The sequence below is a fragment of the Pristiophorus japonicus genome, chromosome 10 (genome assembly GCF_044704955.1).
Source record: "Pristiophorus japonicus isolate sPriJap1 chromosome 10, sPriJap1.hap1, whole genome shotgun sequence".
In the NCBI taxonomy this organism is placed as follows: Eukaryota; Metazoa; Chordata; class Chondrichthyes; family Pristiophoridae; genus Pristiophorus; species Pristiophorus japonicus.
The window spans coordinates 142,494,860-142,509,608 of NC_091986.1; the positions used below are offsets into that span (position 1 = coordinate 142,494,860).

At 43.2% G+C, this 14,749-nt stretch overlaps 1 protein-coding gene across 3 annotated transcripts in view; it reads left to right on the plus strand.

The window, feature by feature from the left end:
• The window catches only part of dync2h1 (dynein cytoplasmic 2 heavy chain 1), a 994,370-nt gene that overhangs the window by 389,046 nt on the left and 590,575 nt on the right, over positions 1-14,749 (plus strand). For all 3 annotated transcript variants that reach the window (XM_070892150.1, XM_070892151.1, XM_070892152.1), the window contains exons 63-64: positions 9,234-9,375; positions 12,746-12,855. In XM_070892150.1, the coding sequence (XP_070748251.1) occupies positions 9,234-9,375; positions 12,746-12,855 (252 nt within the window). The remainder of the gene's footprint in view (positions 1-9,233; positions 9,376-12,745; positions 12,856-14,749) is intronic.

The following is a 14,749-nucleotide window of genomic DNA, read 5'->3' on the forward strand; positions in this document are numbered from 1 at the left end:
TGAACCACTCGATGCCTGTCCAAGCCTCGATATCTCTCTCCCCGAGACCTGCAAACCCAACCCCTGCGCTTGAAGCACTTGGCTCTCTGGTTTCCCCCCCTGGAATGACATCTTCATTATAATGCGGTCTGAGGCCCAATATCCAGAGCTCCTCGAACCTCGCTATTTATGCGCAGTGTAATTATACACCCTCAAAGCATTTTAGCAAAATGACTTGGTTGCCTATTTGATGAGAAGTTAACATAGAAATCCCTAATGGTAGGAATCCAAGATGAATTTGGTTTGTAACTCAGTGGGTAGATCAATACTTTTTAATTCATATTTACAACAATCTGTATGTTCCCATATTAACACCGGTATCTTGTATAAAAATCAGCACTGAGATTAAATAAAATTTTCCTGCATTCAAAATGTATTTTTATGGACTAAACCAATTTTACAAATTTTGTGACCATCAGCAATTTGTTTTTCAAGATCTAGTTGATCTCTTGTTGCATTATACTTGAAGAGTCAAGGCCGTACAGTCTTTAGAAGGGGATAATTGGGACAGTACGTACAGATGCAATTCAGTCACCGTTTTAAAAGTCATACATTCTGTCCTTATTTTTTATAGTTCTTTTGGCCCAGAAATCCCGGTCGGCTGCTTCCCATGGGCGATTGGGTAAAAAAATTTAAAAAGATGCGCACCTACCTGTTCCTGCTGCGCCAATGCGAGTTCCCGGTCCTGAGGCCTCCACTGAATGAGAAACCGCCCGCCCCCCCCAAGACACATAGTTCTAATAAAAAACACAAAAAAGACACCACATTTTTATTAACTTAAATTAGTTATTTATGTATTTTTCAAAAAACATTTTCCGATTTATTAAGTTTTTAAAATTCAGGTTTAAAATAAACTCATCGTAGTGGGGAGGTTTTTTTTAACAGTAAAATGTGTTTTAAAAATGTTGTTTTATAATTTTTTTGTTTTTTAAAACTCTTATGTCTGTAAAAGTAGGCTATGCACCTGCTTTTATCAGGCGCAAGAGTTTTCAGGATATTTGCTGGGCAAGATATGGGTAAATACCGCAATCTCGCCCGTGCAAATGTACTCGCCCCCGAGATACGAAGGATCTGTCAAGCTTGACAGATCAGAAACGCCGGTTTTCAGTGCATGCGCATTGTATGCTGAAATTGTCCTTTTCAGAATGACAGGCAGTGACCAGTGGGGTGCCGCAGGGTTCAGTGCTGGGACCCCAGCTATTTTCAATATACATCAATGATTTAGATGAAGGAATTGAATGTTGTATCTCCAAGTTTGCAGATGACACGAAACTGGGTGGCGATGTGAGCTGTGAGGAGATGCTAAGAGGCTGCAGGGTGTCTTGGACAGGTTAGGTGAGTGGGCAAATACATGGCAGATGCAGTATAATGTGGATAAATGTGAGGTTATCCTACTTTGGTGGCAAAAACAGGAAGACAGAATATTATCTGAATGGTGACAGATTAGGAAAAGGGAGGTGCAACGAGACCTGGGTGTCATGGTACATCAATCATTGAAAGTTGGCATGCAGGTACAGCAGGCGGTGAAGAAGGCAAATGACATGTTGGCCTTCATACCTAGAGTATTTGAGTATAGGAGCACGGAGGTCTTACTGCAGTTGTACACTTCATACCTAGAGTATTTGAGTATAGGAGCACGGAGGTCTTACTGCAGTTGTACAGGGCCTTGGTGAGGTCACACCTAGAATATTGTGTTCAGTTTTGGTCTCCGAATCCGAGGAAGGACATTCTCGCTATTAAGGGTGTCATGTATGTAACCTTTATGTAACAACACTGCAATACTGTATATACGTAAGAAATGCACACCTTGACCACAGGGGCTGAACTTGTGGAAGACACTCCTCACCTGGTCATCCAGGTATATAAAGGGAGGTCCCAAGCAGGGTCATCACTTCTTGGTCCTGTGAATAAAGGTTCAGGTCACAGAGTGACCTTGTCCATAGAATGTGCCTCGTGTGGATTTGTGGTATTGTGTAAGGACTTTACAGAGGGAGTACAGCGAAGGTTCACCAGACTGATTCTTGGGATGGCAAGACTGAGATATGAGGAGAGACTGGATCAACTGGGCTTGTATCCACTGGAGTTTAGAAGAATGAGAGGGGATCTCATAGAAACATAAAATTCTGATTTTACGGGGAGCGGGCGGGTAAGTGGAGCTGAGTCCACGGTCAGATCAGCCATGATCTTGTTGAATGGCGGAGCAGGCTCGAGGGGCTAGATGGCCTACTCCTGTTCCTAATTCTTTTGTTCTTATGTTCTGATGGGATTGGACAGATTAGAGGCAGGAAGAATGTTCCCATTGCTGGGGAGTTCCAGAACCAGGGGTCACAGTCTAATAATTACGGGTAAGCCATTTAGGACCAAGATGAGAAGAAACTTCTTCACTCAGAGAGTGGTTAACCTGTGGAATTCTCTACCGCAGAAAGTTGTTGAGGCCAGTTCATTAGATATATTCAAAAGGGAGTTAGATATGGCCCTTACGACCAAAGGGATCAAGGGGTATGGAGAGAAAGCAGCAAAGGGATACTGAGGTTGAATGATCAGCCATGATATTGAATGGCGGTGCAGGCTCGAAGGGCTGAATGGCCTGCTCCTGCACCTAATTTCTATGTTTCTATGTTTCTGAAACCGGCTTTTGCGATGCCTTCCCGGGTCCATACGGACCCGGAAGGCCGGAAATTCAGGGCCATTATAAATTCCGATTTCCATTTTTATAATGCAAATTGCCTATATAAAATTGTTGTACTGTTATTATATCATCCCTGCAGTGCTGGTATTACAGTGTGACAAGTTTAAAAAGATAATTACAGATGAGGAAGACCATTCGTCCCAAATTAGTTCATTAATCCAGAAGCATCCTACAGTTGTAGAATCTAATTGTTTCTTAAATGCAAGCACGGTTTTTGCTTCCAGCACTCTATTCCAAATGTTGATCATTTTCTGCATGAAGAGAAGCTTCCTGATATTAGTCCTAAAGTTATCTTTAGTTTGAAATTGCATCCCATTGCTCTACTCCCACAATTTAATTTAAATTAGTATTCCTGATTGACCTTTTCCATCCCATTTACTATTTTAAAAACCTCAAAATCACCTTTCTGGCACTTCCTTTCCAGACTGACAGTCTTTCATCACATCTCAAACCCCTGACACCAGAGATCAGCCTGTGGAAGTTTTCCTGCAGGATTTGTATATCAAGAATTTAGATGCACAGGTCAGGGGCCTCTGCAGGAATTTTTTTTGTCCCATTACTAACCTGTGCATCCAAATTCCCCATGCATTCCCTGTTAGAGAGTCTCTGCCTGGAGTGTGACTTTGTAATGTAGGTACATAAGGTCTGCCCACCAACAGGGGGCACTACCGTCGGAGGTCCTCGGGTCATAGGTACACTCGTGCTGGGCCTGGTATATAAGCTGAACTTTACCTTTGTATCTTCACTTCTGGAATCCATTAAAGACTGACCAGGTTACACCTAGTCACTGGCTCACAGTACGGAGTTCATTGTATCATTTCATACACCACAACTGGTGACGAGGCAAATACGAACCCACACAAAAGTATGGCGAGCACAGCACGATCGAGTACTGTTGGAAGTCTCGAGAGATTCCATGAGGGAGAGAATTGGGGAGATTTCACGGATCACCTTGACCAGTATTTCGTGGCAAACGACCAAAACAAAGACAAGGATGTAGAGAAGCGCAGGGCAGTTCTTCTCTCCGTCTGTGGCCCCACGATCTATGCACTCATCAAGAATCTGCTCTCACCCACTCTTGCTACAGAAAAGGATTACAAAAAACTGTGTGCTCTAGTTCTGGAACACCTTAAACCCACGGAAGGAATCCTCATATCCAGATATCGCTTCTAGACACACGTTTGTCCAAAAGGCCAGGACGTAGCGGCATTTGTTGCCGACCAGAGACGTCTTGCAGGGCCTTGCAAATTTGGAAGACATGCTGCGTGACTTTTTCATGATCGGTGTCAACCACGAGGCAATCTTAAGTAAGCTGCTCGCTGAGGAGACGCCGGACCTCAGCAAGGTCATCACCATCGCCCAGGCTTGCATGTCCACGCAGAAAAGCACGAAGCAGATATCGCGACAAAACAAGAACTCCACGGCAAGTACTGTGTACAAAATTATATCGACGGCCAGCAGAGCTGCACATGGCAGGGCCGACTCGACTGCATCTGCAAGGCCGGGAGCTGCTCAAAGTTCACCATCGAAGGCCTTCTCGACTGCGTATGCGAGAACGGGAGCCACTCAAAGCCCACCATCAGGTGCAAATCCAAGCTCAACGTATTGGCGTTGCGGGGGCAATCACCGACCCCATCAGTGCCACTTCAGACAGTATGTATGCAGAGGGTGTGCGAAGACGGGGCATCTTCAGCGGACATGTCCACAGCGGAGTAAATGAGCTGCAACATACCACGTGGATGATGATCAATTCAGTGTCGATCTGGTGATGCAGCCCGAGACATTTGAGAGCTCCGATGAGGAAGAGTATAGCATACGTGCGTTCCTAACAAAGAGCCAACCGATAATGATGGAGGTAAAACTAAATGGTGTGCCGGTATCCATGGAATTAGACACGGGTGCGAGTCAATCGAAAATGAGCCAGAGGACTTTCGAAAAGCTGTGGGAGACCAAGGCAGAGAGGCCCAAGCTGAGTCCGATAAATGCGAAGTTGCGTATCTGCATCAAAGAGCTCATACCAGTGATCGGTAGCGCAGCAGTAAGAGTGTTGTACGAGGGAGCATTTCATGATCTACCATTATGGATTATCCCGGGCAACGGCCCATCATTATTCGTCAGGAGTTGGCTCGAGAAAATAAAATGGAAATGGTACGATATCAAAGCTTTGTCATCAGCGGATGATGATTTGTGTGCTCAAGTGCAGAGCAAATTTCCCTCACTGTTTGAACAGGGAATTGGCAGCTTCAAGGGAGCCACGGTGCAGATTCACCTTGGCTCAGATGCAAGGCCCATCCATCATAAAGCCAGGGCGGTTCCGCACATGATGAGAGAAAAGGTTGAGTTCGAATTGGACAGGTTGCAACGCCAGGGGGTCATCTCACTGATCGAATTTCATGAATGGGCCAGTCCCATTGTTCCGGTGTTAAAGAGCGACGGCACGGTCAGGATTTGTGAAGACTACAAGGTCACGATCAGCCGAGTTTCGAAACACGATCAGTATCCGCTACCGAAAGCTGATGACCTGTTTGCAACACTAGCTGGGGGAAAATCGTTCACCAAATTGGATCTAACGTTAGCCTACATGACACAGGAACTGGTTGAATCATCAAAGAAACATACGTGCATCAACACGCACAAAGGACTGTTTATTTACAACAGGTGCCCTGTTGGCATTCATTCGGCAGCAGTCATATTTCAGAGAAACATGGAGAGCTTATTGAAATCTATCCCCAGGACCGTGGTATTCCAAGACGACATCCTAGTCACAGGTCGTGACATCGCCGAGCACCTGCACAATCTGGAAGAGGTTCTGCGTCATCTGGACAAAGTAGGACTCAGGCTGAAACGTTCGAAGTGCATTTTCTTGGCACCAGAGGTGGAATTCCTTGGACGAAAGATTACTGCAGACGGAATCAGGCCTACAGACGTGAAAACAGAAGAAATCAAAAATACGCCCAGGCCCCAGAATGTGATGGAGCTGCATTCGTTCCTGGGTCTTCTCAACTACTTTGGTAACTTCTTACCCAAATTGAGCACAGTATTAGAGCCTTTGCACAAGCTGCTCAGGAAAGGAGACAACTGGGTGTGGGACGAACATCAAGACAGAGCCTTTGAGAAGGCTAGAAATCTGTTGTGTTCCCACAAGCTACTGGTATTGTATGACCCATGCAAGCGTCTAGTTTTGACCTGTGATGCGTCATCCTATGGAGTCAGCTGCGTACTGCAGCAAGCCAATGAGTTAGGCAAACTACAACCAGTTGCATACGTGTCTCGAAGCCTGTCCAAGGCGGAAAGAGCCTACGGCATGGTAGAGAAAGAGGCTTTAGCATGTGTTTATGGGGTTAAATAAAATGCACCAGTACCTGTTTGGGCTTCGCTTCGAGCTGTAAACCGATCACAAACCGCTTATATCGTTGTTCTCGGAACATAAAGGTATCAATACTAACGCATCGTCCTTCATCCAGAGGTAGCCGCTGACATTATCTGCCTATGATTATGTCATTCGCCATAGACCAAGCACCGACAACTGCACTGATGTATTGAGCCGGTTACCATTGCCCACACTGGAGGTGGAAATGCCAATGCCCACAGAGCTACTCATGGTCATGGATGACTTTGAGAGTGAAGGGTCGCCTGTCACTGCTCAACAAGTTAAGGCCCGGACCAGCCAGGATCCCACCCTATCGGTTGTAAAACATTCTGTTCTTAACAGGGACTGGTCAACCATCCTCAAGGATATGGGTAATGAAACCAAATCGTACAGCCGTCGCAAAGATGAGCTTTCCATCCAGTCCGACTGTTTACTGTGAGGTAATCGTGTTGTAATGCCCGAGAAAGGCAGGGCAAGATTTGTACGGGAGTTACATAGTATGCATCCCAGAATTATCATGCTGAAGGCCATCGCCAGGTCCCATGTTTGGTGGCCTGGCATTGACTCGGACTTAGAGTCATGCGTGCATCAGTGCAGCGCTTGCATGCAGTTAAGCAATGCCCCAAAGGAAGCTCCGCTCAGTATGTGGTCATGGCCATCCAAACCATGGTCTAGAATCCACATCGACTTTGCGGGCCCCTTCCTTAGTAAAATGTTTTTTGTGGTGGTGGATGCATACTCCAAATGGATAGAATGTGTGATCATTTCATCCAGTACTTCCACTGCCACCATTGAGAACCTGAGAGCCATGTTTGCCACACATGTTCTGCCAGACATCATTGTCAGCGACAACGGACCGTGTTTCACGAGCCTGGAGTTTTAAGAGTTCATGAAATGCAACGACATAAAACACGTGAGGTCAGCCCCGTTCAAACCCGCTTCCAATGGTCAAGCGGAGCGGGCAGTTCAAGCCATCAAGCAGAGCCTGAAACGCGTAACTCACGGTTCCTTGCAGACAAGCCTGTCACGCATATTGCTCAGTTACAGAACAAGGCCACACACTCTCACCGGGGTCCCGCCTACGGAACTATTGATGAAGAGAGACCTCAAAACCAGGTGCTCTTTAGTCCATCCTGACCTTAACGATCATGTCGAAACCCGATGTCAACGCCAGCAGTGATATCCCGACCGTACTGCAGTGTCACGTGACATAATCTGTAAATGACCCAGTGTATGTACGTAACCATGTTCAAGGGCCCAAGTGGCTCCTGGGCAATGTTACGGATAAGGAAGGTAACCGGGTGTATATGGTTAAGCTCAAGAATGGGCAGATGTGCAGGAAACACATTGATCAAATCAAGCTAAGATACACTGACGAACCGGAACAGTTGGAAGAAGACACCGCGAGCTTCGACGACCAACCAACTCACGTCCAGCCATCTGAAGAACCCACTGTGGTCAACGCCCAGCCCCAAGTCTTGAGAGACTCGGAAAGCACTGGGATTGTACTGAGACGGTCAACCAGGGAGCGAAGGGCACCGGACCGTCTGAACTTGTAATATGGACTTGTGCCAAGAACTGGGGGGGAACATAAGGTCTGCCTACCAACAGGGGGCACTACCATCGGAGGTCCTAGGGTCATAGGTACACTCGTGCTGGGCCCGGTGTATAACCTGAACTTCACCTTTGTATCTTCACTTCTGGAAGCCATTAAAGACTGACCAGGTTACACCTAGTCAGTGGCTCACAGCACGGAGTTCATTGTATCATTTCATACACCACAATTGCAACTTTTAACTGCAGCATTGCTGTGAAGCAAAAGCATTGCAGTACTACCTCCAATGCTCTATGACTTCACTACTTAAACCTCATCCATGCTTTTGTCACCTCTGGGCTACAATTCATCAATGTTTTCTTGATTAGCTTCTTGAGTTTCACCCGATGCAAATTCTAACTCATCCAGAACCCTGCCATTTGTACCTGGTACTAAGTCCTGCTCATCTATCAACCTGTCATTGTTGACCTCCATTAAATCCCTGATCCTAGTGCATTTACTTCAAAATGTTCAACCTTGATTACAAATCCTTTTGTAAACTTTTGTATCCTCCTCTAGCCCAAAGACCCAACCCACACACTTTACTCATCCGACTTCGGTCCGACCCTTCTCTGCTGCTGCATCAGTGGCAGAACCTTCAACTATCATGTCCGCTCAGTCCAGAATTAACTTCTCTTTTTTTAAGCATCTTTGATACCTTCAATGCCTTTCTCAAAACCTACTACTTGAACCATGCCTTCAGCCACTTCCCCTATGAAGTGCCTTGGGACATTTCTCTACTTTATGGGTACTTCCAAAGTGCAAGTTTTTGTATCAAAAGTCATATGGGACACTAAATTGAACAATTTAAATATTTGGCAAACTTCCCAAAGTTCTGTAATTCTAGATTGTCAAAACAGATACCTCACTGTTCATTACAAGTGGCAGATAGGGCTCTGGTTTGATTTCTGAAAAGATCCTTCAGTAATGCTATCTATTAAGGTGTTAACTTGATGCAGACAATATAAAAATGGCTCATGGAAAAGTTGTTCTTTTTTAAAAAAAAAGCTTCGTTTATTATTTTGAGAAATGTTAATATTATGAAAGTCGATTTTGTTTTCAGGCTTTCCCCCCAAAATCACACTAAATTGTACAAACTACGAAGGCCTTAGGTTCGATAACTAACTGGTTAAACAATGGTTTCAACTGATCTTAGCCAGGACAGCAGTAAGGTTGCTACAGTTATCTTCAGGATTGCTGGGCATGGCGGGGAAAAAAATTCTTAGCAATTTCCAGTGACCCGCTACTTGCAATTGCATCTGTATAAATGTTTCATGAAGACGGTATTGGGATCAGCTGTGATTTTGTACTCTACCAACCGCCCCCCCCATCTCCCCCTGCTTTCCCCTCAGCCGGGACCCTCCTGGTTTGCATGTCAAATAGTCTGCTAGTCACTATCTGGCGTCACTCTTGAAGAATGACCACTTGGGCAATGTGCTAGAGGGTTTTCAGTAGCTTTAGAACTGTGCCTTCAGGAGAATAAAAGAAAGGGAGAAAATAGAACATGAATTATCAATGCTGTTTTCCTTTAATTGTTCTAGGTAGCAGAGATCACGGAAGAGTTAAATACTTTGCCAAAGAGAGCACAACTGGCTGCTGCCTTTATCACCTATCTGTCTGCAGCTCCAGAAGATCTGAGAAAAGCCAGTTTAGAGGAATGGATGAAATCATCAGGCCTTCAAAGTGAATATAATATATATTAAATTTGTCTAGTGGCTTTACATTCTGCTAAAGTACATTCTGTTGTTCTTGCCTCTGTTACACTAGTCATAAGGCTCTTATTCACATTTCGCTTGCATTAAACATTAAATAAACATTTTTCTTTTAAAACATTCAATTTAATTCAATTTCATTTAATTTTAAATATGTGAGGTGTTGTTTTTATTTATGTTTTGTCATTGATAGTAATGGGAGGTCCTTACAAATAGAACTCACCATTACTTTCATCTACATATAGATTGGGCTAACCAAATTGGTAGCAATATGGTGGAGGAGGATATTCTGGAGTGTATTAACGATGGTTTTCTGGACTAATATGTCAAGGAACCAACTAGAGGGCTGGCCATCCTAGACTGGGTGATGTGTAATGAGAAAGGACTAATTAGCAATCTTGTGCGAGGCCCTTTGAGAAAGAGTGACCATAATATGGTAGAATTCTTTATTAAGATGGAGAGTGACACAGTTAATTCAGAGACTAGGATCTTGAACTTAGAGAAAGGTAACTTCGATGGTATGAGACGTGAACTGGCTAGAATAGACTGGCAAATGATACTTAAAAGGGTTGACAGTGGATAGGCAATGGCAAACATTTAAAGATCACATGGATGAACTTCAACAATTGTACATCCCTGTCTGGAGTAAAAATATAACTGGGAAGGTGGCTCAACCGTGGCTAACAAGGGAAATTAAGGATAGTGTTAAATCCAAGGAAGAGGCATATAAATTGGCCAGAAAAAGCAGAAAACCTGAGGACTGGGAGAAATTTAGAATTCAGCAGAGGAGGACAAAGGGTTTAATTAGCAGGGGGAAAATAGAGTATGAGAGGAAGTTTGCTGAGAACATAAAAACTGACTGTAAAAGCTTCTATAGATATTTGAAGAGAAAAAGATTAGTGAAGACAAACGTAGGACCCTTGCAGTCAGAATCGGGTGAATTTATAACGGCAAGCAAAGAAATGGCAGACCAATTGAACCAATACTTTGGTTCTGTCTTCACGAAGGAAGACACAAATAACCTTCCGGAAATACTCGGGGACAGAGGGTTTAGTGAGGAGGAAGAACTGAAGGAAATCCTTAATAGTCAGGAAATTGTGTTAGGGAAATTGATGGGAGTGAAGGCTGATAAATCCTCAGGAGCTGATAGTTGCATCCCAGAGTACTTAAGGAAGTGGCCCTAGAAATAGTGGATACATTGATGATCATTTTCCTGCAATCTATCGATTCTGGATCAGTTCCTATGGACTGGAGGGTAGCTATTGTAACACCACTTTTTAAGAAAGGAGGGAGAGAGAAAACGGGGAATTACAGACCGGTTAGCCTGACATCAGTAGTGGGGAAATTATTGGAATCAATTATTAAAGATGAAATAGCAGCGCATTTGGAAAGCAGTGACAGGATTGGTCCAAGTCAGCATGGATTTATGAAAGGAAAATCATGCTTGACAAATCTTCTAGAATTTTTTGAGGATGCGACTAGTAGAGTGGACAGGGGAGAACAAGTGGATACTGTGTATTTGGACTTTCAAAAGGCCTTTGACAAGGTCCCACACAAGAGATTGGTGTGCAAAATTAAAGCACATGTATTGGGGGTAATGTATTGACATGGATACAGAACTGGTTGGCAGACAGGAAGCAGAGAGTCTGGATAAACGGGTTCTTTTCAGAATGGCTAGTGGGATGCCACAGGGCTCGGTGCTGGGACCCCAGTTATTTACAATATACAACAATGATTTAGATGAAGGAATTGAGTGTAATATCTCCAAGTTTGCAGATGACACTAAGCTGGGTGGCGGTGTGAGCTGCGAGGAGGATGCTAAGAGGCTGCAGGGTGACTTGGACAGGTTAGGTGAGTGGGCAAATGTATGGCAGATGCAGTATAATGTGGATAAATGTGAGGTTATCCACTTTGGTTGCAAAAACACGAAGGCAGAATATTATCTGAATGGCAGCAGATTAGGAAAAGGGGAGGTGCAGCGAGACCTGGGTGTCATGGTACATCAGTCATTGAAAGTTGGCATGCAGGTACAGAAGAAGGCAAATGGCATGTTGGCCTTCATAGCTAGGGGATTTGAGTACAGGAGCGGGGAGGTCTTACTGCAGTTGTACAGGGCCTTAGTGAGGCCTCACCTGGAATATTGTGTTCAGTTTTGGTCTCCTAATCTGAGGAAGGACGTTCTTGCTATTGAGGGAGTGCAGCGAAGGTTCACCAGACTGATTCCTGGGATGGCAGGACTGACACATGAGGAGATACTGGATCAACTGGGCCTGTATTCACTGGAGTTTAGAAGAATGAGAGGGGATCTCATAGAAACATATAAAATTCTGACAGGACTGGACAGGTTAGATGCTGGAAGAATATTCCCGATGTTGAGGAAGTCCAGAACCAGGGGTCACAGTCTAAGGATAAGGGGTAAGCCATTTAGGACCGAGATGAGGAGAAACTTCTTCACTCAGGGAGTTGTTAAACTGTGCAATTCTCTACCGCAGAGAGTTGTTGATGCCAATTAATTGGATATATTCAAGAGGGAATTCGATATTGCCCTTACGGCTAAAGGGATCAAGGGGTATGGAGAGAAAGCATGAAAGGGGTACTGAGGTGAATGATCAGCCATGATCTTATTGAATGGTGGTGCAGGCTCGAAGGGCCGAATGGCCTTCCCCTGCACCTATTTTCTATGTTTCTATGATAGAGTTGTTCAAAATCATGAACGGTTTTGATTAAGGAGAAACTGTTTCCAGTAGCAGAAAGGTCAGTAACCAGAGGATATAGATTTAAGGTGATAGGCAAAAGAACCAGAGGCGAAATGAGGAACATTTTTTTTCCACAGCGAGTTGTGGTCTGGAATATACTTGAATGGAAAGAGCAGGGTTGTGGGACTCGTTGGATAGGTCTACCGAAGAGTCGACACAGGCACAGTGGTCTGAATGACCTCGTGTGCTGTATCATTATGATTCTAACTGCCAGATGAGATTAAATTGTCAGATTTAACAATTATGTACTGCAGTGTGCACAGACAATCAGTCCTTAGAAAACCAGGTTGGCAACTGAGAGAAATCATTTTTTTCTTCTTTGCTGTATTTTCTGGCTGAGAAAAACTCAGAAGAGAACAGCAGCTAGAAGGGGAAGGGAAAATGTAGTTGTTGGTGGCATCGTGCTGGAGATGGCGCAAATGATAGAGGATGATCCATTGAATGCGAAGATTGGTGGGTTGGAAAGTGAAGAAAAGGGGGACCCAATGATGTTCTGGGAAGGAGGGGAAGGGTAAGGGTGGATGTATGAAATTGGGTCATATGTTGTCCACATATGTGTAATTGCCTTGGTATTTGTTTGAGCAGAATTTGATCTACGTCGTTTTCTCTACACTGAAAGTGAGCAGTTGATTTGGAAGAGTGAAGGTTTACCTTCAGATGACCTCTCAGTAGAAAATGCCCTTGTCATCTTGCAGGTAATTTAACTCATTTACCTTTATTATAAACCTTATTAAAATGTTCTATACAAAATGGAGTCTTTTGTGTTTAGTTTTTGATTTACTCTTTCTGAATTCTGATTATATCTTTTTGACAAGGCTTTTTTTAAATAAAAAATGCAGACATAAAGTTTGGAACACCTTTAGTTTACACAAATAAAATTCCTCAACTGCTTTCCATCTTTTATATTTTGTTCAAGTTGTTTTGGCTGTTATATCGACTCTTTTCTAATCAGTGAAAAGCATTAACATCTGTGTGTACCAAACTGTGTTCTGAGCTTATTTATTCAGCTCTTGTAAGCTTTGTAAAGATCTAAATGATATAAAATGTATTGCATTATTAAATCTGTACTTGCAATTACTAAACCTGTTTGCTTCATCAATCACAGAGAATGAAATGGAAAAGTGTACAAAAATATACAAAAGAATAATTGGAATGTTTCTTATGAATTGTTCATTAGTTTCTGTTCTTAATTAAAAAGTACAATGAAGTAAGTTTTAACCCAACTCACTCAGCAGAAATAGGATGGTTAGGAGCCTTTAAATTGGACTGCTGGCCATATTTTAACTGTTCACTGCATTTAGGTGGCTGAGGCACTGACTGGAAATAATGAAGTGCCTCATAAATTAAAACAAATCGGATTTCTTAGCACCATTACGTCAATGGGACCCCAATTCCATTTTAACCTGGGCCTGAATGGGGAAGCTGCGTGGTTTTCCCATCAGTTGAGGGCAGTTTGGCAGAACCCCCTCCCTCCAATTTATCTGCTTGCCGACAAGGCTTCCTTTGGTGCCAGCTGCAGCTTCCAGCTGCCAGAACTTCCATTCCCACCCATTGGCCACCTACCACTTTCTGAACGTTTCAGGAGACCAGCTGAGTGGCGACATGCAGATGAGGCCCAGGAGTTAAAATACTCTGGGCCTCAAACTTAGGCCTGCTAGTCCATTTTTACCTTGCCCTGTTCCCTGACCACACTCGCCTGAAAAATGCCAGGGTTACAATTGATGCCAATTTCTTGAAAGTCAGGTACACTCTGTGGTACAGCATTCAGATATTTGTGCCATTATTCAAAATATAGCACAGCGAAAGTACTAATACACATAAATACCACAATAAAACTTTAAAAAATCAGTTCTAATATTTTTGAATAAAATATTAATGTTCACTTGCATCTGTTAAATATAAATAAGAAATTATACTTTCTGTGAGGCTTAGTTTGCTGATTTGGTATTTGTTTGTCAGCTATTATTATTGGATGGGCCCTGGTGGCACATATAATAATTAAGGATTATTGAATTATGATATATCAACAAAATACTTAAAAATCCAGTATCAATAGTGAAGTGAAATTATATATATGTATTCCTTTCTTCATTATTCTGCTCTGTATTTTGCAATAGATTTCTGTATTAGTTCCATCTTTTTGTTTGATTCATATTAATTCTGTAATGTCAATCATATTTTTTTTTCTTTTTCCATCATTCCCTGCTTCGCAAGTAGACCAATGCTTTGAAATTTAGGGTCAGAGTTCATTGTGTTTGCGATTTATTTTTTCTGGGTTCATCTATTTCCCTTGCATGCAACTACAAACATCCATTCCCAGCTTGATCCTGCTTATTTTACACTGTTATGTTAGTGTGAAATAATCTAAATATTGTCATTTCATATGTAAATGCACTACTTCCTGTGTAACAAATCTAATTTGTACATGTTATGAAAGCTGACACCACCTTTTATTGGTAATAGCCACAAAATTACTTAGACCAGTAAATGCAGCAAGTGGAATTGGTATTCATTTTGTGCTGTAGTGTGGGGCTGCATCAGCAGCAGAACATTAATGTCTGCTGACAGATGTAGTCATTCAATGTGTGC